Below are 27,566 nucleotides of genomic sequence, written 5' to 3' on the forward strand. Positions count from 1 at the left end.
GAGGGGGGTCTGGTGAACACTATGTTTAACGATGATGAAGATTGGCACATGCAGATATTATTTTCCCGCGGACGATTCGAGTTCGGGTTGTGAACCCGGAAGGGATGTTACGTGACATGGAGATACTGTCCATGTCTTGCTAGAGGTAGCAAATGAGAGGGAATGGGGAGGGAACACGGAGATTGGTAAGGAGGAAAACAAAGGTTCTCGAGCAGGAGTTTGAGGACTGAAACCAAATACATCGGGACGAAGGAATACCATAGAGAGCAGGTTAGATGTGACAGTGCGTCGGTGAAAAAAAAAAAAAAAAAAAAAAAAAAAAAAAAAAAAAGGATAAGGCAAGGCGAAAACGCATGGTGGTGGTTGTCTTCGTTCGATGCTAGCCCAGAAGAAGAACCTTGGAAGAGAGATGCCCCGGCTTGATGGCAATGAAGACAGAAGTTGAAAGTTTTGGAGTAGGGTCGGTCACGACCACCACAAAAGCTCATGATGTGGCCAAGTGAAGTGAGCCGAGGAGCAAGGCATGATGGGAGATATCCATGAGATGTCGTTGAAAAAAAGTGTGGGTCGTACAGGCCCACCGTCACCGTTTCTCTTATCTGCTCGTTATCACCCATCAGCCGCTGTCCCTCGACTCAACCACAAGTATCGCGACACATAGTTGAGGCCACAATCTTGACCCAGGCCTCGATTGGACAAGCAATCAGAGCACAATCACAGTCATGCCGTGTCAGAAGGCCTTCCCATTGATCAATTGACGGGCATCCTTGCACAGCAGGAAGGCTGTTACCTAAGATGGTCGGTCACATGAGATATTCAAAGTACACCCCGGAGTGGATTCCGGGCGTCGGAACTGTCACTGTCTCCCTTGAGAAAGAAAGAAAGAAAGCCGATGCTAGGCGAAAGAAGTGCAGCTTTACAACATGTTTTGCTTACCGCCATTATGTACATATCCTCCAAAATGTGACGCTGCCCTCTGGCTTCCATGTCGCTGCTTGTTGGCGAATACGTGGATTTGTCCAATTGTGTACGAGCCCACTGTTAACGCACTGTTAGGGGATCCCTGAACACCATATTGCACCAGCACTGGTATGGCACGATGGTTCAGCTCACTGTGGACTGTGTCCGCCAAGGGACCTGCCTACTGCGGAGAAGAGTCGATCGTGACCTAGCGAGTGACCAATAGCGTGTTGGTGTTCCTGCTGTAGGGGCAGGTTTTAGGGCTGCGACATGGGTTTTTCACTGGGGGCTCTCCCGGCGGAATGGACCCGCTTGGTTGCACTTGGGGTCATTCCCTTCACAGTTCGAGGTCACCATGCCAACGATCGATCTTGTCCAAAAGAAGACCCCACACCTTCGTTTTTCTCGTGGAAGCTTCCAAACAAAAGTGTTTCCACTTTGGACCCCGGACTTTTACATTTATCTTGATACCCTCCTCCCCTTTGCTGGTCCGCTCGTTATCGGCTGTTCTGGGATTACCTATTTTTATATGTTTGTTTTTTCGTGTATCTTCTCTCCGGGAGGTTAATTTGATTAGGTTCAATTCCTCTTTGTCCTCGTCCGCCAAGCATCACCACCCGGCATATTCTTTGACATATCCAGTCAGGGACCCGTGACAATTTCGGTTCCGTTCCTCATTTTCATATGGCGGACCTTGACGGTAACCTGCTCGACAGACTTAAACAATACTAGAAAGCACATCCTATCCTAAAGGGAGCAGTACCCAGACCAACCAACACCTTCACAACTTCAACAATCGACAATGGGCTCAACAACACCCGCCACCTCCCTCCCCTCAGCCTCCTCACCCTCTCTCACTCTCACCCTCGCCCACGAAGACGAGCGTCCCAAAACATGGTCTCTCACCCACCCCATGTGGGGACCCGCCCTCTCTCACTCCGAGTACCTCGCGCGTGAACACTTCATGACGACGCTCCCGCTCGCCAAAGACGGCGGTCTGACGCACTGGATCCTGACCGACAGCAACAACTCCCCTCAGGCAGCAGAAAACAATAACCAACGACCCATCCTCTCCTCCTGCGAAACCCTCCGCAAACACGCCGTCGCCGCTCGCTACGACCCTTCTTCCGACCGCGTCATTCTCACCGAAGGCATCTCGCACGGCATCGGCTCCGTGTTCACCGACCCTCAGTACCGCGGCAAGGGATACGCCAACAGGATGATGCAGGAGTTGGGCAAGCGGCTGCGCACTTGGCAAGTCACGGATAAGAAAGATCGGCCTGAATCTCCTCCCCTTCCCCAAGCCGAAACCGAAACCACCCCGGGGAAAGAAGAAGCAGAGGCAACAACCCTCTTCTCAGTCCTCTACTCCGACATAGGCAAATCCTTCTATGCCAAAAACGGATGGAAGGCCTTTCCCTCGGCGCACGTCTCTTTCAAACCCATCAAATCCTCTTCTTCCTCTTCCTCTTCCTCTTCTTCCTCTTCCTCATCCCCCTTCTCCCCCGCTACTCCTCCCTTCCCACCCAACCTCTCCCCCATAAGCTACCACACCCTCCCGCCCCTCTGCACCCTCGACACCACCCACCTCCTCACGCAAACCCTCCCCACCCTCGCCCGCGCCAACCCTTCCAAAACCCACGTCGCCTTGTTGCCAGATTTAGACTGCCTCCTCTGGCATTTACTCCGCGAAGATTTCATGACGCAACACATCTTCCAGCGCACCCCCTCCGTTCGAGGGGCTATTTACGACTGCCCTGATAGAAATGGGCAACAGAGAGTGTGGGCAGTCTGGACCCGTTCGTATTACCGGGGTTTGGAGAGCGAGAGTATCGAGGGGAATCATATGCATATTCTCCGTTTCGTCATGGAAGGGGTAGAGGATCTCGGGGACGAGGAGTCCTTGCGAAAAGTGACAGAGGACGACCCAGAAACAGAAAGGTATCTGGTGGAAGCCTTCAGGGCGATCTTGGCTGTGGCGCAACGGGAGGCGGCGGAGTGGAGGGTGCAGGATGTGCAGATGTGGAATCCGAGTCCGTTGGTGGGTCGGTTGATTGAGAAAGCCGGGATTGAGGGCGGGTACGAGATGGTGGAGAGGGATATGGATAGTATTCCCAGCTTGATGTGGTATGGGGCTGAGGGCATCGAGGGTGGTCGGACCGAGGATGTCGAGTGGGTTGCTAATGAAAAGTATGGGTGGTGTTGAAGTCATAAGCGGGCGTTGTCTTTCTTCTTCTTATGTTCTCTTTCCCTTGTTTTCCCTTCCTTGGATATTGTCAATTCCTTTTGCATATACACAGACACCGGTACAATAGTACTGGAACCGGGGGTCCCCGTCATCAATACAACGAGTGTTATTGACTAGGTATAGGCTACCGTATTCCAACCTCTAGAGATCTCATAACGAAAGCACAGCTAGATATCATCAACAAAAACATAGCAGCAGTCATTCCGCGTACCGAACTCCAGACACAACCAACCAACCAACCAGGCCTAGAACCCCTTCCTCCCATGTCCGCCGCCAGCAAAAGCTACGAACCCCCAATCCACAACATTACAGCTTTTTCATCAGCTTAAGGGGCCGGCACCTTGTTCGCGTCCCACCAGGGAAAGAACCTCTCTCCCTCGGACAACGTCTTGATCGTGCAAGCGGTATCCTCACAGCCCTTGTACGGCTGGGTGTTACCCCACCACTCCACACTCACTCTAGCCCACTGCACCGAGAACAGCATCACGATACCGCTAAGCGCGATACCCGCGCTAAACGCGGCGCTCAACACAAAGTTGTACTTGGACCAGAACGCCAGGTATCGGTTTCGCACATAGATCCAGCTCAACCACGCAATGGGCACCGCTGGCCAGCAGTAGCTCATGCTGTATGGCGCCCAGTTGAGTGCGCCATAGAACAAGGCCACGGGGTGGAACTGACGAATGAACTTGTTGCGCGGGAACTTGCGGATGATGAGCCAAAAGATGACGGGAATGCAGAGACCGATGGGGAAGCCCAGAAGGAGCCACTTGTACTGGCCATGAATTCCAAACACCTTGACGGGACCAATGGTTCCCCACAAGACGGCGGCAGTAAAGAAGGTGTTGATGCCGGGGCAGAAGAAACGCATGGGCGCGTTGGTCTGGCAAATGTTCTCAATGTTGACTTGGAAGTTGAGCACACCGGTGCAGATGAAAGTGGAAATGAGCGTGGCCACCATCTGGGCGGTGAAAGTGTGGCGAGGAGGAATCTTGATGTAGTGAGCGAGCTTGAGGTCGTTGGCGAAGCTGATGGCATGCGCGCAGGTCACATATCTGTGGTGAGTTAGCTTGAGACCTGACAATGAGGGAATAGAGGGACACGACTTACCCAAAGGACTTGAAAAAGTTCATGGCCAAGGCGTTGCCCTCAACCCAAGCACCACCGATAAACTCGGCCAATACGTTCAAGGTGACTTCGATACCCGTCATGGCCTTGATGATGCCAATAGGGATGACGAAAATTATTGCAAGGAACAGGCCGTAGGGAACGACACCAGCAGTAGTATATGTGGGCCAGGCGGCAACACCAGCAAAGCCAAGTGCCATGGCAATCACGAGGCAGCCCAAGTACCACAGTTCCGAAACTGTTTTGGGTTCTCGTCAGTAACCTTTTCTCGTCCTCTTTTCAGGAATGGGTTCTCACCTTCGGGATAAACAGCCATCAAACGGTTATGCACGTCCTTGTATCCAACATCCTCTTCCTCGACACTCTCTCCGGCAGCATTTCTCTTTGTCCATCTCTTTGGCTTCACAGTTTTCCAGATATTCCTGAAGCCAATGGCGATCTCGGCCCGATGGAAAAGGATGATATGGCTGATGGTGGCCGCATAGATGGCAAAGAAAGCGAAATACACAATGGCGTTGGCTGCTGAAAGATATGCGGCGCTGTAATCCATGTACTTCGCCTCGTCAAACATGCCCTTCTCGTCAATGGCTCGCGAGACGTTGTACAGACTACCGTAGTGGTCAAACACACGGTTGCTGTTGATTGGGAGGTGACCGGTATTCCAAACATTAGTGTACCAAATTCCTAGGATGATGAAGCCGAAAAACGCCATGCCGAAGGTTTTATTGAACGTGGTGAAAGCAGGCACCATCTGGCATTGGTTAGTATAGTATAACTCTGAGGAATGGAAGCAAGAAGACTCACGAGAGGATCGACGGAGTCGAAAAGCAAAACGTTCCAGTCAAATGTGGGGAAGGGGTTGAACATCTACACACAGTCAGTATCAAGACACTGCGACGGTATTCATTGCTGAAATCGGGAGGGAGCACTCACGCCAGTGCCGTTTTGGAATCCAGTGAGAATGCTCAGATTCAAATTCTGCCAATGTTAGATTAACTTCTCGCCACAGAAGCAAATGGGTCTGTCTTACGTTGGGAGCAATCCACTGCATCCAAGAAAAGAATGTCAAGGCTTCAAAGAGATAGTTGGGGAACCAGAAGTACACGAACATTGCGCCGAAAGCCCACATGAAGAACTTGAAGCGCGACATTCTGTACAGCTTCTTGAACGGGCCAGGAACTATATGGTTCTCCTCGTGGTGCAGAGCCGAGTTGAGGGCGATGGTAACCAAAGATGCGGGCCAGACGCAGTAAGATGGATACACGATGAACCGGCGAGTGATACCTATTTTGTATTGTCAATCACCCGAGCCCTTTGGCATCTCACATAAGGAAGACTATCACTCACCAGCAAGGCCATAGCCGATGAAGTTGGTGCTCAACGCAATTAGAATCTGGTACGCAAAGCTGTTCGCATATGGTTGGTTAAAGTATTGCGGCAGCACCTGGGTCCACACAATGTACTGCGTGTAGGGCAGCGACTTGGCTGTGTTTGCCATGATGGCGATCAACATGTGTTCCTTCTTGCTGAACCGCCCCGGATTGAGATTATGCTTGGTTCCAAAGAGAGTGAACTCGTAATACGGCATCCACATCTCCCAGGCTTTGCCGAGAGGAAAAGCAAGGAGCTGAGCAACGTTGGATTCGATCGAAATGCTGGGCTGGCGTACACTGAAGAGCTGCGATGATGGTCAGCCATGAGAAGCATGCGGGGTCTCGAAAAAGAAAATTGGCACCTACCTGGTTGACAAAGGCGAGAATGACAGAGAACAAGATGCCAATGGTCCACGAACGAATGGTTGAGCACGGCGTGGAAGGGTCATCGGTATTGTCGACCACGGCGCGCACTTCGGCGTAGGGACTGTTGCTCTGGATGAGAGCAGCTTCAATTTTCATCTCGGTGATGATATCATCGTACTTTTCCGGATTCGAGAGAATGTTCTGCTCGTTGGCTGTGGTGTAGACGCGTCAGACCAGTCCAAAGCAGAGGACAGCTTTGGCTATGGACTACATAAGGAGACACCCACCTAGGAATTCCTGGATCTTTTCAAGAACCACGTGCGGAAAGTTTGGATCGCGTCCATGCATGCTGACTACATTCTTCATCAACTTGACAACCTCTTCGAGACTGAGGGACTCGGCCGCGGCCTTTGCTTGGAGGAGGTCCTCCTCGGTAACATCAAGATGTCTGTATAGTCAATCTCTGATACTGGTCCAACGGGAGACGAAGAGACTCAACCTACCCTTCAAGAACTTGTGCTTCCTCTGAGTCCATACGGTCAAGGCCAACTTCATGAATGCCGTCGATCTTCTCGTCATACTTGGCGGGAGAAGCAGAAGCTTGATCACTCCCAGCAGGGGTGATGTTCACTGCCTTCTCATCTCTGGTGGTCGCCATGACGTGCGGTATACACGCCGATGAAAGATGTGGTATGGATAGGCAGTCCTCAAGACGTGAAGGATGGCTGCATGTCACAGACGAGGGGGGAAAGAGGTTAATATCTTCCTTTCTATACGTGGTATCACAAACCCCTTGAGGAAGCACGCCACATGCCTCAACCTCACAGCGCCTACATGAAGCTGTACTCCTGTATGCTGCAAGACTCCCGACTGGCTTATCTTGGCCTCGCCCCTCTATGTTCGGTGTGAGTGCCCAGTGATAATGACCTTCCCAGACGGGAGGGCCAAGAGAATGTGTGAACAAGACACTTCTGGATGAGGGAGATAACGTGAGCTATGGTAGCTGTTGAACTTTTGGAGGAGGCATCCCATGCTTGTCAACCCTTGCGGCAATCAGCCCGTCTGGGCGCTGCATCTTGGCTCACAGTGATGGACGCCTAGACAGTGACAAAAGGATAAGACCTCGGATTGACATGGTGGGGTGGCGGCTGGGAGGGCCATCTTGGAAACATGGTTCTCGCACTCACACGGTTGGTGGTAAAGGAGCGAGATAATTGTCAATGGCCTGCCTGACATTAGCTACCCATGGTCCGGATCGATTTTTGTGGAGAGATCATGACATGCCAGAGAACATGGAAGCTGCAAGGACAAGAGTGAAGAGTGCAGTGCAAACATGACGGGAGAATGTGTTCAGTAGACGGAGGTAGTGGTACTATGCTCTGCGACTTGACGGGACTGCATGAGCTCTTGGAGCTGTGGGGATGTCCAAGCTTTGACGGAAGACACTCCGCAACCAGACACACTTCTTTCCGTGTCTAACACCATTGCTCTTCACTCGCAACTTCCACTTCTGGATCCCCGCCAAGAGGTCAAGTTCACTTTAGTGATCGGGGGAAAGAGCATTGAAGGGTGCATAAGACCAAAGTGTCACATGAAGATGAAAAGACGTTGCAAAAGAAGCGCTCACAACTTGAACTTACCCGATGTGTAATTCTCAACAGAGAAGGGTAGCTACCTCTAGGTAGATGTGATTTAGCTCGATGGCCTAGACCAAACTGCAGTTCAGGAGTGACAATGTCCGAAACACCTGGAGATCTCGATCAAGACCGAGGTGTCGCTTTCCATCTCCCTTGCATTTCCTTCCATCCATTCACTCCTTTTCATTGCTTGATAGGCCAAGCAGACATGGACGGCAACATCAATCCTGATGGATTTTGCCGCCAGTGAAACCACCAATCGCGTACTCGCCAGATATAAAAGGTATCACGACATATTGTTTAACTTCTCGCCCTCGTTGATTCGGCGACACGCAGCCTGCACTTGCATAAGAGTACCCGAACCAAACAAGGGTCCCGACATGGGGCGCTGTCCGCATTTTGAAGGCGCCATGAGAAAGATTCAAATGGAGCCATTGAAGCTTGGACCTACCTGAACCGAAAATGCCCAGCTTTTGATATCGACAAACAACTGACCCAGACCTTCGTCCCCAACTTGAGTCCGAACTAGCTCGCATGGAGTCTTCTTCAGCGCATCCAGCCCCCAACGACAAAGACGATAGCAGGACTCAAACGGGGAGGGGTTATGGTCTGTTTCTCGTCGTTGGTGTCTCTCGGTCCCTTGGCGTACCTTGGCTCTTTTGCTTTTGATGTTGGTTATTGGATGCTAGTCGATGATTGCGATAGCAAACCAAGACTATGGGGTTGCACCAGCTTCAACATTGATCGGGCCACCAAACCACAACGACGCGCTCTCGTCTTGGCTGTTCATCATGATGCGAATCAAAGGCGCAGTCTTCTTATCTTCCCACGAGACTTTCCCCGGATTGAAGTGCTGATGAGTTCCTACCCTCTCGCGTGGGGAAAGGTTGCTGAACTGAATCTACCTATGTAGTCATGATCCGCCGCCAAGAGTATCAGCGAAGCCGTGGCCAGGACAGAGGGCCACGGCACCTAGGGGTCCTTGGCCACAAATAGAGATAAGGTTCTGGAGAGACAGGGGTTCGACTTATACGGGATGAGGACGGGAAGCCACCAACGGTCGGGATAGGGGAATCGCATAATCAGGAGAAAACCGCCACTGCACAAACCTCGTGCGCACCCTCTTTTCCCACAATTGTATCTCAACGGGTGTTTTTTTTTCTCTCTTTCTTTCTTTTTTTCTCCCAATTGATCAAAAGGTATCACAAACAGCTGAATGATACCGAGAAAAGTGAGAAGCAGCCATCACATCTTTCATGTTGCAATGCTGCCAAGAACTGACCTCATTAATCGGCGCCCTCACGGGGTTGCAGTCACGACAGTTTTAGGAAGGTGATAAAGACCTCGGGCGACTGGGCGTGATTCTCCTTCAAAGGGTAACCCGACCAAATGCAGCAGATGCAGGATAGGTATGGAATTATCCTCCAACCTTGAGCACATGACTCGGGCAAACAACTTTATCTCATCGGTCTCGAATCATTCATTGCCTGCCAAGACGATATGGCGACGGCCTTCGCTCTTGACTTGCCGTTTTGATCCATCATCGCAGCGATTTCGGTTGATGCTGGTCATTAAGGTTCGAGCAAATCGCACTTCTTTCCAGAGTGTCGGGTGCTATACGTACAGAAATAGCACCAAGCACTTGCCATCCCTTCTTCCGTTATCCATCATGGGGTGCGAAGTGGGAGGAGTGCTTTTGTCATTCCCATTCCCGTATTCAAGTCGCCATCACCAATTGCGAGAACATGCAGTCGACAGATAGTAGCATCACATATTGGGCTGGAACGTTGAGTAACTTCTTCAAAGGACTTCATCGTGGGATCTGATAAGCTGTTGTAAAGTCTCCAATGCCAAGATAGTATGAGGTACCTACCTAGCCCAATTCGCTTGCCGACGGATTGACGGTACCCGATGTCTTTGTCGCTCGGGAGTCAGATACCCTAAATACGAACATACCTATCTTTCCACTTCATCCGTCCGATCCTTCATACCATACTAGTAACAAACCCGACAAGGAAAAGCAATTGATCACACATTTGCCACCGTGACCATTACTCTAAACTGTGATCCAACAACAACAAATACAACAACAACAACAACCACACGGACGGATGACCACTTTCATCTTCGGGGATAGCTTCACTCCCTCCCTCTATTTACCCTCATCTCGACCTAATTACCATCTTGATCATCCATCTCTGTATGTACCACTCGCGCTTTCCAACTTTATCCGCTTTCCCATGGAACCTGGTTAAAGTGCTGGCCTCGACATTGCCTGACCAAATACGAGCTAAAAATTCAGTGTTCTGTCATTTCTTCTCGAGGCAGACGGGAGAGAGAGGAGGAGGAGGGGGAGTCCGAAATGGTAAACCAGTAACGGAAGTCTGAAGTGGTTGTAGTTGCTGTGCCGAACAGGTGGGACGTTGCTGAAGGAACATGGCACTTATAGGAGCCTGGAATGAAAATTACACCAATATCAAATAATAATGGGCAATTGGTCTAGGGGTATGATTTTCGCTTCGCATTGTTGAGAATAGCTTTCGATGCGCCTTTGTGAAAGGTCACCGGTTCGAATCCGGTATTGTCCATCCCTTTTTATGTTTTTTTTTTTTTCCCCGGGGCAACGATACATCATCGTCAACTGAAATGGGTTTCGTTGATCGCCTATCTGATCTTTGTTCTCTTGTTTATTTTTCGCCTCCTAAAGTTTATTTTCGGTTCCATTCATGTCGTTTTTGGTGGGGATGTTGCTGGCTAATGGGTTGGGCTTAGGTCAACTGGCGGTTGCGCTGACAGATGGGAGATCTTGCATGGGAGATCGGATTGCCCAAAACGAGGAATTTGGTGTTTACTGGTTTGGAATTGGATGGCAATGCACCTTGATGTTGGCTATCTCTGCTCTGAAAAAGGGATATAGATTCACAGTCACGTTTGGCTTTTTGTCACCTTCCACTTTCATGATTTCGTGCGATCATGGCCATGACATGGCCCCTACTACCTTTTACATACGACACCGCTTGTTCTTGGGTTAAGAACGGCGGAAAAGACAAGTAATACATAAGCCACAGTTTGCGAGAGCTTCAAGACAGAGAGAAAACGAACTGTCGGAGCACAAAACTGGTATAAAGCTAACACATAAAGCTAAAACAACTAAACCTTCTCCTACCCTATCCCAACCTCGCCTGACGCCGGTTCCTCTGCTTGGAATTTTCCTTTCCTTTTCTACACCCCTACACCTAACTTGAATGACCTACATCCTCCATGTCGAACAGGTAGCTTGGATACAATGCACATTATGTCCAAATCGTCTTGAAACCATAGGACCTCCTGTCCTCGAGATGCCGTGCTCAAACAGTAGCTTCCTGCGGGCAACTTTTCCAGCCCTCAAACATGGTTCATTCACAGAGGCTTGGGATCAGTGGCGTGCAGGTTCCTAGCCCACCTCGGCAGTTTCCTATCCCGCTCATAAATGAAGCCGCAGTTATTGCAGAGTGACTGTGACACCGACTCGTTAGCATCCTCTCTCTTTCACGACACAGACAGTAAAACAGATCACTCACCCTCGGTCCATAAGGCCCATCCCGAACCGCCCAAACACTGGTGCCCCACACCCTACAGCAAGAGCACCTCCAGTTGTTCCGTTCGTTATCCGCGAGCGTTCCACCACCCCCATACCCACCACCACCACCGCCGCCGCCGCCTCCGCCTCCAACATCCGGGGTGTGTCTACCGCTAGTAGGCGACAGACTTCTAAACCTTCTCTTCTTCTTGCTCCTCTCCCCGCGTCCCATGCGCTCCTCTTCCTGCTCAATAAGCCCGCCGAATCCGAAGCCCACGGGCACGCCGCCCGCCATACCAGTATTGCTGCTGAACCGCGCCGTCTCTCTGCGCAGTCTGCGGATCTGCCTCTCGCGATCGCCCTCGCGCTTCTCAATCTCCTCCTTCGACAGCGTCTCCAGCTTGGGCTCCCAGTCCTCCGCCAGATGCTCGGGGTCGTATCGCCAGCCGGCGCCCTCGCCGCCTGCCGTGACGGCCGCGTCGTTGGGGAACTCGACACCGCCGACACCCAGTGAGGTGGTGCCCCAGCCGGCTACCAGGCCGCCAGACTCGCATGCTTCCTTCTTGAGCTTGAGTACCGCCTCGTAGATGGCGTGCGTCATGGCGGGTACCCACTCGCCGTGTAAACCGAGGTCGGCGCAGGTTTGCTTGGCGAAGGCCTCGGCGGTCCCTGGAGGGTGGAGGAGCGACCACTCGAACTTGTCGGTGTAGACTTGCGAGGAGAGGTTGATGTTGAGGTTGATGATGCAGCGGTACGTGTCGTCGGGGCTGAAGTCGTCGGCGTCTGGAGGGATCGGGGTTGCGGCGGCGCTAATTTCGCCGGTGGATGTTTGGACTGCTGAAGTGCCATTGACAGCGGGTGTTGGTGTCGATACGGCGTTGCCATTAATTGCGGGGGTGTTGGGAGTTGAGGTCGCGGCTTCGAGCAGGTTCGTGGGCTTGGGCGCCTCGGTTGCTGGACGGTCGCGGTGGGAGTGGAAGAGAGGATGGAGAGCAACACCGGCGTACTCTTCTAGTTGTGTCCTTATTTGCTTGCTAATCTCGGATATGGTCTGATTCCTGTTAGGAAGGTCCAAATCCTGGACCAGGACAGTCGCAAACTGATCGGTAGTAATCAAAGTCTCGTGCAGGTTCCAGAGAAACGTGTCGCGTAACCGGTATGGGACGGTGGGCTCCTGTGGCTTGAAAAGGGGACTGCTGGGGTCCAGGCTTGCAGCATGCGGAGGCAGAGACGGGGGCGGAATGTAGGATGGGATATCGAGATCAATCCGTATGGGAATCAGTGTGAGAGGAAGGCTGGCTTGGGCAAAGTTCTGTTGGTCGGATCGACCCTGGCGGAACCTTCCCATCCAGTCCCGCCAAATACCCTGTACCTCCACGGGCTCATGTGTATCCTTGCCAACCTTCTCGGCCGGGTCGGCCTTGACAGTACCGTCGTCGGGCTGTACGCTGCGGAGACCTGTAGGGCGGCGGCGGCTGCGGGTGTTGTCGTCGTCATCGTCGTAATCATCGTAGCCATCCTCGGCATAGTTGATAATGGTAGTGCCGCGCTTCGTTGTGCGCGAAAGTGGGTTCGCGGGAGCAGTGCCGGGAAGGACGGGTGTTAGGAGGGAGTTGTTGTAGGTGCGTAACCTTGGCGCATAAGAAGAGAAAACGGATTGTTGGGATTCGGAGCGCGCCATTGTGAAAGGTGGTTTCGTGTGGCTGTTTTTGTGATTTTCGACGACTATGGTAATCTCATGACGGCCGGGAGACTTGGATGGAAAAGAAGAAAGGCCCAGTAATTGGGTCTCCTAACGCTGCTAATTGGTGGTCGCAAATCGGAACCTGAAGTCGAAGTCGCAAGTGAACGCGAGGGAGGTCGAGGATGCAGAGTTCGCGATGCAGGTTGGACGAAGCTGCGTTCGAGGTTGATTCCGAGGGATGTCTTCCTCTTCTTGTTTGCGATCGGAAGTGCAAGCTGTTTGATGATACGTAGAACAAACTAGTAGTAGTAGTTCCTCGTAGCAATTCAAGGCGCAGTACTCGGCGACTTCGAATCAAGTCAGTCCAAATTTTGGGTTTCTCAAGGGATCGTGAAGAAGTCGAAGGACGTCATGCAGACGTGGACGCTATCGAGAATTGGTGGTTGCCCGTGAAAGTGGGTGGTGTGAATTTGGGTGGGTGGGCGCACCTTGCGATCGCCTGCAGTCAAAAACGCGACAAGCACTTTGAGCAATGCCGCGCGAGCTAGAAACAGCCTAGCGCCAGAGGTGGGTCCTCGCACCCGCAAAGCTCGCTTATGTAATATAATGCCCTGGCTCAGTGCCAAGATTGCTTGTTCTGGCCATTTTGAGGAGCGCCCCTATCACAGTCAGAGACGCGCACACTTTTAGAGCCTCAACACCTTACTTCAATTACACTTCGTCGTCCTTGTTCGGGAGTTCATCTTTAATCAGTCTTTATGGGAAAAGTGATCTGAAGTTGAATATGTATTTGCAAAGCAACGGCAAAGAAAATCTGCCAATATGTTATCCAGAATTTGGGCTGTTGAGCCCGGGGTTCGCTCACCTATCGACAAGCACGTTTCCAGCCAGTAACACCGATGCTCGCCAGGCCAGGAACATAAAGTGACACCTTAACCTCCAAGTATTGTCGAAGAACATAGCGTCTGAAATCCTCACTTTAAGCGTTGTCGTGGCCAGTTCGTTCGCCGTTTTACACCTGTATCCGGAGACGTGACCCCTCCAGCTCGGGGTTGTAATCGGGAACTGGTTCGGAACGGCCCGAGAATCCTGGTCACTGGTCTCATGGACCATTCTTCTTTTGACGTCGGAAAACTTCCGGGGTCTTCATGTCATGGCTCATGGAATGGTGACTGGATCACATCTTATCCTTCTTCTTTGTTGTTCATCTTGACAAAAGACGAAAGTGAGAGGTCATGCAGTCAGTGACTTGTACTAAACTGCAGGTCTCATCCATTGTTAGAACTTCCTATTTGTTTCTCAGAACATCCATCATCCACAACAAGGGTTTCAGTTGCTCGCTTGTGACAAGCCTATTGTTTTTTGTCCCCTTTGTCCATGGTGGTTCCTGCACTTCACTCAAGTGTATAGACATGTCCTGATCATGATATCCGCCACTGGTCATTTCCTTTAGGTTTCGTCTCGCCGTCAAGATTGCCCAAGAAGCACAACGATACTCCCTTTTCCTCCTACAGTTCTTTGTTGCCCATACGCCACAATAAGAAGACCTCTCACATTTGCTTGCTCACAGTTTTTTCATCTGATCGCATGCCCCAGCTAAACTAAACAATCACAACAAACAGGAAGAGAGTCATGAAGGACTGGAGTCATCCAGTCTCATTCCTTGGTATTGTTGACTAAAAACAACAACAGACACATAAGGTAGGTGGGTAGGTATAAACGCGCTTTTCCTCTCCCACTCACTAACACCCTTTCTCTTTCTCACTCTCTCTCAATCTCACCACACGTACACACACACACACACACACACACACACACACACACATCCAAACAAATTCTAGGCACAACGATCGTATAGCCCCGAAAGCACGAAGGGGGGAAAGAAAAGAGAGAGACAAAATGACAACCTCAGCAGACATCGTCCTACCCCCCGAAGGGACGCTCACATCTCACCAAATCGACGGCATCTGCATCATGCGCAAAACCCTCCTCGGTTCGCCCTCGTACGACGAAGTCTGGGGGACTCTCAGCCTGACCTCGGACGCCATCAACCTCGACGTTCCTACTATGCTCTTATGGCAGGACGAAGGACAGAAGCAAAGGAATGTCTTGTTTTATTGTATTGATGAAGGGGAGGAAGGTACGTTTTCTGTTTCTTTTGTCGTGTGATCCAGGCACCTCAGGGTGGGCGGGTTTGGTAGCTAAATGATGAATTGCTGACGAGGAGATATATGTGAGGAAAATATAGCCGTCGCCATGGAAATTTGTCAGATCTTGCTTGATGCCAAGAACAAAGAGACACTGCAGGATCTGGTGGATGCGACGTGTTATATTCATGGGGAGGCCACGTCGTTCAGGGAGTTGGCCGAGAGCAAAGGTTTTGAGAGGATATTGACAATGCTGGAAAGAGTTGGCTGCCTTTCCTCTATCTCCACGTAGCAATCCATATCGAAGGGTGGTTTTTAGGTTGGTTGGCTGGCTAGTAGAAGGGATCTATTTGGTGTGGACAGGCGAGTGGTCTAAGTATGGTTGATCAAGAATCTTCCAGTTGTCTTCTGTTCTGTATAGCTGGGTAGCGTTGAGAGGATGCTAAGCTGCTGGATGTTTTTGTCTGTGGTGTCCCTCATTCCAGATGTCTTGGTTGAAGAGAATGAGTCTTTCGCGGAGTGTCTTGCATAGGAATTTGGATTAGAAGTTCCCTGTCTTTCGAGAGCATAAGCCATATCGCCACGGCTGTCGCTTCCAAGCTGAAGGAAGCCTGTTGTGAATTTTGCTGTTATCAACGAAAGCGGGTTTATGTAGACAACAAGATAATGAAAGGACATGGAAACGAAAAAACACACCACATCTTTATCTACTTGGTATCACACGTAGTACACATGGTAACATCTACACTATAAACCATTATTAGCCTGAGACGATGGACTCCATGGGATGGTCCGCGACTCAAATAAAGGATCATGGAAGTCAGAAGATGAGTAAATTGAGAAGCTGAACGAGAAATCGCCAAAAAAAAAAAAAAAAAAAAAAAAGAAAAAAAAGAAAAAAAAGAAAAAGGGTTGAAATGAAAGGAGGGGGGAAAGAATCTGGGGGTGAAAAAAGAAATAAAAAAGAAAGCGCGAAGAACCGGATCACTTGAATCGTTTTATCACTCGGATACCGGGAGTCGAACCCGGGGCTGTTGAGAAAGCAGTCACTCCTGAAGAAGTGAGAGTCAACGATGTTACCGCTACACCATACCCGATCCGTATGGAAATCCACGCGTTGTTGAAGATAGTTCGAGGATTTAGGGTTTATGAAATGGTGTGGATTAGGTGTGGGACTGCGCGGGCTCTTCAGGGTTTTTCTGACTCGCGTGGCTGTGGATCTCGATAACTTTTGTTTACTCTTGTGGGGTCCAAGGGTCCGACACTCAGGGGTTCCAAAACCGAGGGCTCAGAGCTTGTGAAAAGCAGATGTACGGTCGCAAAAACATCTCAGGGGATCGTCAGAGATTATATGCAAAAGGGAGCGTTGAGGGATAAGTGGAACTCCACACACCAGGCTGTCTGTGCCTCAGCCAGTGCCCTCATAGAGCGACCTTCACCCAAAACGGTACGTGATCACTCGGGCCGCGCTCCTGAGGCGTATCGAGTATTCCCGTATCAATCACACGCCCGTCATCCCACACCTCCTTGGACACAAACACCATATCGACCCTATCGCAACTGCTCCCCCACTCCCCGCGGTTGGGGTAATATGTGTATCTTTTCTCCATGCCATATTTTGCCCGGAACACATCCACGGCATCAAGACACTTTTTGTTTTTCTCGTCTTGGCTTCCAACGCAGCCTCCAGCTCGCTTATTGTCTTCCTCGCCGAAGAACTTGGTGTTGAAATCCACCCTGTTAAGGCAATGTTGTTCTGGGAAGGTTCGTAAGTTAGGGTGTCCGTCAGCAGGTCCTCTGGCTATGTTTACGTCGCCTGCAACGACCACAGAGAATCCGCGTGCTTCCAGGGAAAGGCACTCGTCTCGGAGCAGGGAATGGAAGACGAGCTTTCGGTCATGCCGAGTCGGGTAGTTAGGATGGACGGCGCCGGTCAGGGGGTTGCGGTACGGTTGCGTGGTGCCGTTGACGGCATAGACATTGATGAGAGCGAGAGGTTTCGTGACTGGCTCATTCTCATCTTGCCCTTTCGGCGCCCCACTCATCTCAACAACGCTGACTCTTCCCTCGATATCCCAGTCAACCTCCCGCACAGTAGCAACCCATTTGCGAGCAAAGTCTGTCCGCATTATTGTTCCCACACCGTACAACTTTCCTCCAAAGGCTTTGGCATTATGCTTGTCGCGTGGAAGCACTGCATTTAAAGTGTAGGTACGATGGTCGGATACACTGTCGGCGGCATTGAGCGGAGTATTGAGAGCAGAGAGTATTTTTGGCAGACGAGCCGGTCCATCTTGCGGCTTGATCTTGAGCTCCTGGAGGAAGAGGATTTCAGGCCAGTTATGGCGGGCAAGGAAGGCTCGCAGCGAGTGTGGCGAGCCTGATGGTGCTTGTCCTGGAGGTGTGCGCGGTCGACTGGCGTTTGGCGGTGCGTCAGTACTCGAGGTCCCGCTTTTCTGCGTCTTGGTGGATTCTGTGAAATAGGCTGTTATCTTTCGAGCGGAAGGAGTGGACGACAGAAAGGCATTGATGCCGTTGATGTTCCACGAAAACACTCGGAACGCATTTTTGCTTGGAGAAGAGCTTCTGGATTGGCCGGCCGATTGAAGGGTGGACGAGGCACGGGGGCTATCCAATGCTAGGCTTGGTGTTTGTGTCAGTCTTCTTCGTTTTAATGGCGGTGGGCTGACCTCTTGGTGGCTGGTTGTTGTGAAGAGACGGGTTGGTGAGTCTTTCTTTGCCATATTAATGTGTCGAAACATTGGTTATCGGAGAGTATGATTGGCCATTGGCATGTAGTTGTAGACGAAGGTGCAAACAAGGCAGACAACAAGGCAGTCCGATGTATACGAGAAGCAATGGGGCTTGGAAACTGCGAACAAAGCATTTGAAGAAAATGTGGAAATTACGGACGGTGCAGTGAGGTAAGAGCGCAAGTTAAGTCCCGCTGCATGAAGGTACCTAGGTAGAGGTTCGTACCGGGCACATCCGTACCTACCTGAGGCGGCCTATGAGTGAGTTCAGGAAAGGTGCTGGGAACAGGCAGGTACACCCAAAAGCGTAGGTACCTCTAGAACCTAGGTGACGTCATCGGCTCTGGGGACCCAGTCACACTGCAAGTGGCTTTCCAAAGCCGGGGTGCGTATCCGGAATATAAGGAAAGTCCAACGGGCAACGCGTTCAAGTCGGTAACCACCAGAGCACATTTTGACCCAAGTTCGGCTGATTGACGAGCCGTGGGTTGGGGCGTTCCAGCAATTCCCACCGCCAAACGCCAGACCCTATCTTGGCATTTCTTGGCATTGGGCATCTTAGACCCCCATCATCTGGGTAAATGGGTTGGGTCAGAAATTGTAAAAAAGCGATATTTCCGACTTTTGTTGGCCATTTCCTATCGCAAATCCATCCGCGCCGGACCCGAAACAATACTAAATTAAAGCCCTCGAATAGCGCTATCCTATAATATATAAATTGTACTTAAAAGGATATTATTCGTATAATAATCGCAAATAATAAACCTACCGCTAATATTATAGCTGCTATAAAGATTACCCTTTAATATATTTATAGACTTCGCAATATAGCTAACCTTATAAGTAAACTATTTATATAGGGTTATAGTAGCTAGAACGCTAGGAAGTTCCTAGAGTAGGCTATAAATATATATATTAATATTACCTACTTTAATATAGCGTTACTGTTACCGGATATGTACGATTAGCTATAGAGTAGGGTACTGGGCTGGCATGGAGCTCAATTGAGCTATGCCCAGTCCGGTACCACGGCTAGGGCACAACTAGTGCTATGGTTGGAGTGTAGGCTAGTCGGCTGCCATTGGCAGACGGTTGCCGGGAAGTGGGGCGGTCTACCCTGTAAGCTAGGGTGGGCCCTGCTCGGACTAGGGATTTTTATATAAAAGAATCCTTGTCCGAGCCGGCCAACGGCCGCTTACTTTCCTTCTATATTTCGCTTTCTTATTTTAATATTATTGATTATATTAATAGATATTTAGAGTTTCTAAACATCCTAACGAATTGTAATATTTGGTAATTATAATTAAAAGATCCAATTGATTAAACTATTCTTAATTAATCGATCCCTTCATTGGGAAGTTGCTTAATTGCTCCAACGCGCTTTGCGCTTTTAATCCGATTATTAAATCCTATAACTCTTTTCGGCAAGTATCAACCCTGCAATTAACCCCCCCCTTACCGGCTATTACCGCTTCAGTTACTTTAGTTACTTACCCCTTCTCCTTTATATTCTTATTTGATTATGCTTCGGCCTTTTAGTAAGATCCTTATATATATTTAATACTACTATTAGTTAATTATACTACCTTGATCTAAGCTATTGTATAAATGGATTTTGGTACGTATACGATCCCTTAACACAATAAGTTTCCTTCACTTTAACGATTTTACTCTAGTGATTTTATTTAGTAATTTCTCTTTACTCTATATTTATATAGCTCTATAATTATAGTATTAATACTACGCTATAACCTTATAGCTATAGTGAACTTTATACTTAGCTTATTTAATAACGAGGATCCGCCCGGAGAATTGGTACTACTTCTTTCCAATTTCTTTAAAATAATTTATTACAAAATATTTAAAAACCCAACGAGACGGATTAACCTTCAATTTAATTACGATTTTCGTACAATAAGCGTTAGATTAGTTAATAGTTCCGATAGTCCGGCCCTACTACTACTAGTTAATAGTTTTAATAAGATTAATTTATTTAGTATACTTCCCCTTACTATACCCCTTCCGATAATATTAGCCGATAGAGTTCCTCTAAGCCCCTAGAAGTTATTTAACCCTATTCTAACCTTATTACTTTAATTTAATATTGCTTTATTTATTTTATTTAAGCCCTATACTTTATTTTCCGAAGTTCCAGCGCTTATTTATAAATTATATCGGACTAAAAGCGGTATTCCGCCCGGCTATAATTATTTACGTATGAATATTCCCTCTAATTTGCTAGTTAGTAAGAATATTAATTAGTTTATATTTATTTAAATAAAATATTATAATTAAAATACGGGCTACGAATTTAATAATATTTAAGATGAGTTTAATATTAATGTAGCTAAGATTAACCTAATTGATATTTGTATTAATAATTTTGAGGTTAAGGTAGATAAGGATATTTTCCGCTTCGATAAAGATATTAATAATATTATTTTAGATATTAAGGATAATTTAAAGTACTTTTAAGGCGTTTATAATATAATTAAAGATATTGGTAGTAGTTTAAATAGGACTAATTAAAAAACTAACTTATTTAATACTAACGTTAGCTAGTTGGATTTGGCTTTCCGGAAAGAATAAGTAGAGATTGATCGCCGGTTTGAAGGCGTAGCTAAATCCTTAAATATTAGCGAAATTTAGGCCGAAAAGATGTTTAAGGTAATTAAGGCTATTAAATAGTAATTCTTTTCTATTATTAACCTTTGTAAGAATAGTATTTATTCCCTTATTATTAGTTAAATTCTTAATAATACGGAAGCTTCTACTATTAATAAATTAGCGGAAATAACGATCTATATAAGCCCTAAGATTCTTACTATTGAGTTTTACTTTGCCGAGAAACTTATACCTAGCTACGGTTATCCCCTAATTAAATTTAATATTAAATTTAATAAGTACTATACTATAGTAGCTAATAATATTGGCAGCTCTAACCCCGCCCGATTTTATTGTATTAAATTAGTTAGTTTCTCTTTAAATATTAATAAAGTATTAATAATTTACCCTTTGTATACCCCACTTACTTAGATAGGCCTATCCTCCAACATTAAGTAGGTAGCCGGCCTTAATTTACGATTATTCCTAAAGTACGCCGGCTTTATATTGGATCTTTATTTGGTAGAGTTCTAAGGACGTTTAGAGGCTATTACCCAATTCTAAAAATAATTGGCAATTAAAGTTCGTATAGCTATTATTAAAGGAAAAGGTAAGTAAGTCCCTAAGATTTTATATTAGGGTAGAGGAAATAGTAAACCTTTTAAATTGAGAGTTAACGATAATTTATTATTAAATTCTAATTTTAATGAATTTGATTCTATTAATTCCGAATACGAATAGTATTATAAAAAATATTATAGGGCTAAAAAAGTTCGTTGCGAAAAACGCTGCAAATTTAATTACTAAGGTAGCAATCCTAATCCTAATAATTCTAATTCTAAGGACGGAAATACTTTCTCTCCCCGCCGCCCTCCTATTAGTAGTCCCTTTAGTAGCAGCGGTCCTCCTAATAGCGGTAGGGACCTGGTTGGAAATAATCTTAACGGCTGTAATTATACTAGTACGGTCGATACCGGCTACTCTTTCTATTTTTAGAAATTTAATTTCAAATTTAAATGTAAGGATATTAGTTAATTCGTTCTATTTTATATTGACCCCGACGATATTAGCGTTATTACCGATAGTAAGACTTTAGTTTATACGGACGCTTTCCTCTTCTACGAATATTTATTATTTTTCTTTAAAAATAAAAATACTACTACTAATATTGAGAAGTAGATTATATAATATTTCTCTATTCTACTTGGTAGTATAGCTATATTCTGGTAGAATAATGAAATTGATCCTCTAAAACGCCGATTCCTACGTTAAAATAGTCTTAAACCTATATTTAAAGTATTAATTGACCGTTTCTTACTTAATTTAGCTATTATAATTAGGAAGTTCACTAAGGATTGGTTTAAGCTTAAGGATATTACCTGCGACGAGAATACATTATTATAATTCATTTAGTATAAGTTCTATTACGCCCGCGCTATAAATATTTTTTATTATATTAGCGAGAATTAGTATAGTATTATAATTTAAATTTAGATTAGTATAGACCTAAAAATTAAGTAGTACTTTAATTTACTTAATAAGAAAAGCACTTTTACCGAATACTTTACTAAGACCGAAGGCACTAAAGTAGTCCTTTTGGCGGCCGCTTATAAATATTATTTATATATTTATTAAAAGATTACCGGTACCGTAGTAAAAATCGAGGCGGTTATCCCTATTAATTAATACGATAGGACCTACGATTATTATAGTTAAAATAACTAATATAATAATTATAATTATAAGGATAACCAAAACCGCCGTAATAACTGCCGCAATAACTATAACGACTATTGTAACGATTAGCGTAATAGTTATTATAACGACTAATGTAATAATTGCTGTAATGAGGGTTGTAGCGATTGTGCTTACTATATCGATTCGGGAAGCGATAAGGATAATAAAATTAATTTAAATAATTAAACTACCTACGCTAGTAATATATTAATTGCTTCTAGAGGTTCGGATTTAAGTAATAGTAGAAGTATTTTCTATATTATTGAGGTATTTATATTTATTTCCCGTAGTAAATTGAAATATATTAATTATTATAAGGTCTTTCCCTCGATAAAACTAAAGAGATAATATGTAAAATAATATTTAATATATTAATAACCTAAATTATTATTATTAATTGTACCCTCTTATCGAATATACATTTACTACCTTTAAATATTCCTATTTAGGAATATATTCTTTAATTACGTAGATTTTTACGAAGATGTAAAGCGAGGATATAAGAGGATGGCGCTACCGAGAATCTCTTTTATTAATAACTTACCGCTTTTTAAAGTATTAGTCTATAAAAATAAAAAGATTTTGAAGGGCCTACTATTAAGTTATACCTATTTCTGTATTATAGTTCGAATATTACTTACGGGTATAAAGATAGAAGTTTACGTCAATCTGGGAGCCGTAAAGATAATAATTGGATGCGAATTTTTATTTACCTTTAATTATACTATTTCGATTAAGTACGCTACGAAAATCCGAGGAGTTGGCGGTAAGATAATTAAATTCTTAAAATAAGTTACTTTTATACTATTTATAGAAGGTACTATTAATAGAAAATTAAATTTAGTTAAGGTTAAGATTGCCGAATAGGTATTAAATAAATTTTAATCTAATTTACTCCTAACTAACTCTTTCCTCTACCCCCAATAAATTAATATTGATTATAATACTGAATTAATTACCTTCCTAAATATAGGCCTATTAGTAATCCTATTTAAGGTTTAATAATACGGAATTAAATATATAAGGAAGGTAACGGTATTGAAAAGGATTATTTTGTAATTAGGGGAGGAGGTAATAGTATTAATCTATTATAAGCCTTTACTTAAAAATTAAAATTTTATATTTAATTTTTAGAATAGAGGTACTATAAATATAGTAATTAATATTAAATCGCCTAAGTTGGTTCTCTTTAAGAATTCGATTTATAGAATATAGGTTATTTTTAAGAAGTAGTATATTAGTTATATTGAAGAATATAAAAATAGTAGGTATTTTACTAGCGATTAGGGAGAGATTAAGATAGTAGCTTTCTCTATCTAAGTATTTAACACCCTTAACGAAGACCCTATAGTTACTATTAACGAGGTTATTAAGTATATTATAACTAATTATATTCCCTTAGTTAATTTCGAAATGAATTTTACCTCCGCCGTCGAGGTAATTGCTTAGGGATAGCGGCCGGACCTTATATTTATAGCCGCGGACTTTAATATCCTAAAACCGCCTATAGTATTAGAAAAGTACTTAATTTTAGGCATCTGTATAGATGGACCGGAAGTTATAATAGAAGAAGGCGTATATATTTATACTATTGATAAAAATTATATTTAAACCCTAGAGAAATTAGTGTAGGCCTACTCCTCCTTATAGATTGAAGGTGGGCTAGTAAATATATTAAAAGAAGAGTATATATATATTCTGTTGGTAGAAGGATAGTAGAATTAGAAGGTAGCTATAAAAATATACTTATTAAGTAAGAAGGAGTAAATTATTATTAATAAAATTTTTAATACACTTTATAAGTAGGGTAAAATATAGTAGATTATTCGTACGATACTATTTGTATACCCAATTTTTATAGTATAAAAAGAAATAAGAGACGGAAAATAGAAAGGCCGACCTATTATTGATATAAGGGTAATTAATAGCCTAACTATACCGGATAATTACCCCCTTCCCTTATAAAACAAAGTAATTGCTTTTATATAGGGCAAACACTTTATTACTATTATTAATATAGTAGTTTTCTTCTACCAATTTGGGGTATAGCTATCCTACCGGAATTAATTAATACTTATTACTTATAGAAGTTTAAAAGCCTTAACGGTAATATAAATAAGCTTCCGAAATATACCTATATACGTTTAGAAATTTATAAACTAATTTCTCCGGAATTATAAAGACTATTACTATACCTATATTAATAATATTATTATTATTTCTAATACTTAGGAAGACTATATAGCTTATTTGACCGGTATTTTTAACCTTTTTACCTTTAGGAATATCTCCCTCTCGCTAAAGAAGTCCTTCTTAGGATATCCGAACGTTAAACTCCTAAATTTCTAAGTAGATAGTTTGGGCCTTTAGAATACCTAGTAGTAGGTTGAGGCCTTTAAGAAACTTGTTTTTCCTAACTAATTAAAGGTATTCGAATAATACCTAGGGGCCTCTAATTTCCTTCAATACTTTATTCCCTACTACGCCTAATTATTAGAATTATTTTAATAATAGAAGGTATAGCTCTTTATAGTAAAACGTATAAAAGGCGCTATAATTAACGGTAAGCTAGGGAAACGAGCTGTATATTACTCCTATATTAAGTTCGAATTAACGAGGGAGGAATTAGTATTTTTCGAAGCTATTTAATCCGAGATTTGTAGTAGGGTAATACTTTACTATTTAGATCTAGATAGGCAGGCTTTCCTTTAAATTAATAGTTTAATTAAAAAAGGATTTAATATAATAATATTTTATTTGAAAGACGATTATATTTAGGAACCTAATTCGTATATCCCTGTAAATTAGGTCCTACCGATTCTTTTTTTTAGTAAATACCTTACTAATATTAAAATAAAGTATAGCTTTTTAGAGCTAGAAATTATTTACTTAGTATAGGCTATAAAGAGATTTTATATATAGATTTACTCTTATAATAGGATTATTATTATACTTATAGATTATTTTATAATAAAAGATATTATTAAATAAAGATTTTTACGTACTTTTTCTACCGATAGGGATAACCGGCGTTTAATTAATATATTAATCTACCTTTCCTAATATAATATTAAAGTCTATTACTTACTCGGAAAATTGAATTTTATATTCGATACTTTAAGTTAGTTAATATTTGTAAATAATATATAATTATAATTAGAAGGTATCCTAATCCTAAATAATATTTAATTAATTATCAACTAAATTTACTTTACTATTACTAAAGCTATAATAGATATTAATTTAAAGAATTATTTTACTACTACTTACCGAGAGGATAAAAAGTATATTGCAATACTCGACGATTTTAAGGATTTTAAGTTAGATAATAAGGACGTTACTATTTTTCGTCGCCCGGGCTACCCGTTCTTTATAATCGATGGTATTATTTATATTAATTAGCCGGATAGATTAAAGACCTTTTATATACTATATAACTACGTATAGAAAATCCTAAAAATAGCGTATAACGAAAAGTACTATTTTAGGCGGAATAGGATATTCTACGACCTAAAAGGATTTTCGATTATTAATAAAATTTATTTTATTAAGAAATATATTCGAAGTTATCCCTCCTATAATTTGAATTAAATTAACTATTCCCCCCCTATAAGAAACTTATAACCTATTAGGCCAAAGTTTAATAATACTCTCCTAATACGAATAGTAGCTATTAATTTTATTATCGGATTACTATTAATTTTAATTAAGAACTCCCTATAGAAACTCCTTAATTACAAAGTATTTAATACCTTAATACCCGCTACCAATATAACGTCTAAATAATTATTATTTATTTTTGGATATTCAATTTACTTAATAGAAAAATAAGGCACTATATTCGTTTAATTCCTAATCTTGTCGGACTAGGGATTACTATTAGGAATTATTTCTAATTGAAATAGGAAATTTACTTCTAACTTTTAGCGAGGAATATAGAAAGCTTTAGGTACGAAGCTACTTATAATAACCGCCTACCACCCTTAAGGAGATAGGGCGTTAGAATAAAAAAATTAAAGTATTGAAATTGTAATCCGTTTCTACGCCTTCGATTACCCCGATAGCAATTAGCTATTATTATTACTATTACTATAATAGAATTTCAATAGCACCTACATCGAAGCTATTAAAACTTTTCTATACGAATACTTTTTTGGGTATTATTTGTAAGGCTTACTAAAATTCCTTTATAACCTAGCTTCATCCTAGGAATATAACCCCGCTTTTTATAATTATATTCGAAAGGAGGTTAGATTCGCTATAGACTTCGCCGCTGTAAAAGCCAAACGGTTTTATAACCCCGGACAGAAACCTATAAATATTAAAATTAAGAATAAAATCTTTCTAAAACTTTACTATAATTATTATTTCCGAAATTACTTATTATATAAATTCTCCTAATAATATATTGGGCCCTTTAAAGTTATTAAGAAAATTAGAAAATTAGCTTTTAGAATACAGTTACCCCCTATAATAAAAGGTATTCACCTAATTATTTCGATTATTTATTTAAAGAAAGTACCCTTTGGAGAGGATTTATTCGGACGTACCCCCCCGCCCCCGGGGCTAGTAACCGATTTATAAGATTCCGACCTAGAATTACCTAATAAATTAAAGTATAAGTTAGAATATATAATTATTTACAAAATAATTCGGTAGGGAATTTTATATTAAGTAAAATAGAAAAAGTATAGTAATAAAAATAATAAATAAAAGAATAAAGAGGGTTTATTACGTTCTAAGGAGTTAGTAGCCGACTATTGGGATCGAATGGGAGGCTGCCTTGGAAAGGATTTGGGAAAAGAAAGGGTAATTAAAAAGGACTTAAATAAGAAAGATTTAAGCAAGAAAGCTATACGCCGGAATACTTAAAGGAAGGTAAATTGAAGATACTATTGAGGATAGCAGCCTTTTTATATGTAAGCCGGGACTTATTACTAGATATATACGATTAATTATAAAGTAGGGTATTAGGCTAGTATAGAGTTTAATTGAGTTATACCTAGTCCAGTACTATAGTTAGGGTATAATTAGTGCTATAGTTGGAGTGTAGGCTAGTCGGCTGCTATTGGCAGACGGCTACCGGGAAGTAGGGCGGTCTACCCTGCAAATTAGGGTAGGCCCTATTCGGACTAGGGATTTTTATATAAAAGAATCCCTGTCCGAGCCGGCCAACGGCCGCTTACTTTCCTTCTATATCTCGCTTTCTTACTTTAATATTATTGATTACATTAATAGATATTTGGAGTTTCTGAGCATCCCAGCGAACCGTAACAGTTACTAACTATTGTAAAGGAAGTATTCGAACTATTAATATTGAAGCCGGACTTATATTTAAATAGAATTCGGGGATTCCTTGCGACCGAGTAT

General features: G+C 43.9%; 5 protein-coding genes and 2 non-coding genes across 7 annotated transcripts; 3 read left to right on the forward strand and 4 right to left on the reverse strand.

Moving 5' to 3' along the window:
- The first annotated feature begins 1,303 nt into the window (after positions 1–1,303).
- On the forward strand, positions 1,304–3,428 carry NCU07895 (hypothetical protein). Its single transcript, XM_956691.2, has one exon. It carries the CDS (start codon positions 1,763–1,765, stop codon positions 3,164–3,166), a length of 1,404 nt encoding a protein of 467 aa, XP_961784.1. The 5' UTR covers positions 1,304–1,762; the 3' UTR covers positions 3,167–3,428.
- NCU07894 (oligopeptide transporter 2) lies at positions 1,524–7,583 on the reverse strand. The gene is made up of 10 exons (XM_956690.3): positions 6,579–7,583; positions 6,363–6,523; positions 6,076–6,287; positions 5,684–6,014; positions 5,367–5,620; positions 5,270–5,314; positions 5,141–5,203; positions 4,634–5,087; positions 4,319–4,574; positions 1,524–4,263 (listed from the first exon to the last, which is right to left on the reverse strand). Exons 1-10 carry the CDS (start codon positions 6,731–6,733, stop codon positions 3,534–3,536), a joined length of 2,661 nt encoding a protein of 886 aa, XP_961783.2. The 5' UTR covers positions 6,734–7,583; the 3' UTR covers positions 1,524–3,533.
- A 2,617-nt stretch (positions 7,584–10,200) lies between these two features.
- Positions 10,201–10,300, forward strand: NCU15152. Its single transcript has one exon. It is a non-coding gene; the product is annotated as a tRNA-Ala (tRNA).
- Positions 10,301–10,809: 509 nt separating this feature from the next.
- NCU07893 (RSC complex subunit Sfh1) lies at positions 10,810–13,443 on the reverse strand. Its single transcript, XM_956689.2, has 2 exons — positions 11,273–13,443; positions 10,810–11,207 (listed from the first exon to the last, which is right to left on the reverse strand). Exons 1-2 carry the CDS (start codon positions 12,950–12,952, stop codon positions 11,112–11,114), a joined length of 1,776 nt encoding a protein of 591 aa, XP_961782.1. The 5' UTR covers positions 12,953–13,443; the 3' UTR covers positions 10,810–11,111.
- A 1,411-nt stretch (positions 13,444–14,854) lies between these two features.
- NCU07892 (hypothetical protein) lies at positions 14,855–15,394 on the forward strand (the record flags this gene model as incomplete). The annotated part of the gene is made up of 2 exons (XM_956688.1): positions 14,855–15,095; positions 15,204–15,394. The coding sequence occupies 2 exons, from the start codon at positions 14,855–14,857 to the stop codon at positions 15,392–15,394; spliced, it is 432 nt and encodes a 143-aa protein (XP_961781.1).
- Positions 15,395–15,999: 605 nt separating this feature from the next.
- NCU07891 (hypothetical protein) lies at positions 16,000–18,096 on the reverse strand. The gene has a single exon (XM_956687.3). It carries the CDS (start codon positions 17,862–17,864, stop codon positions 16,524–16,526), a length of 1,341 nt encoding a protein of 446 aa, XP_961780.3. The 5' UTR covers positions 17,865–18,096; the 3' UTR covers positions 16,000–16,523.
- Positions 16,107–16,199, reverse strand: NCU15153. The gene has a single exon. It is a non-coding gene; the product is annotated as a tRNA-Glu (tRNA).
- Positions 18,097–27,566: the final 9,470 nt, after the last annotated feature.

The sequence above is a fragment of the Neurospora crassa genome, linkage group IV (genome assembly GCF_000182925.2).
Source record: "Neurospora crassa OR74A linkage group IV, whole genome shotgun sequence".
Classification (NCBI taxonomy): Eukaryota; Fungi; Ascomycota; class Sordariomycetes; order Sordariales; family Sordariaceae; genus Neurospora; species Neurospora crassa.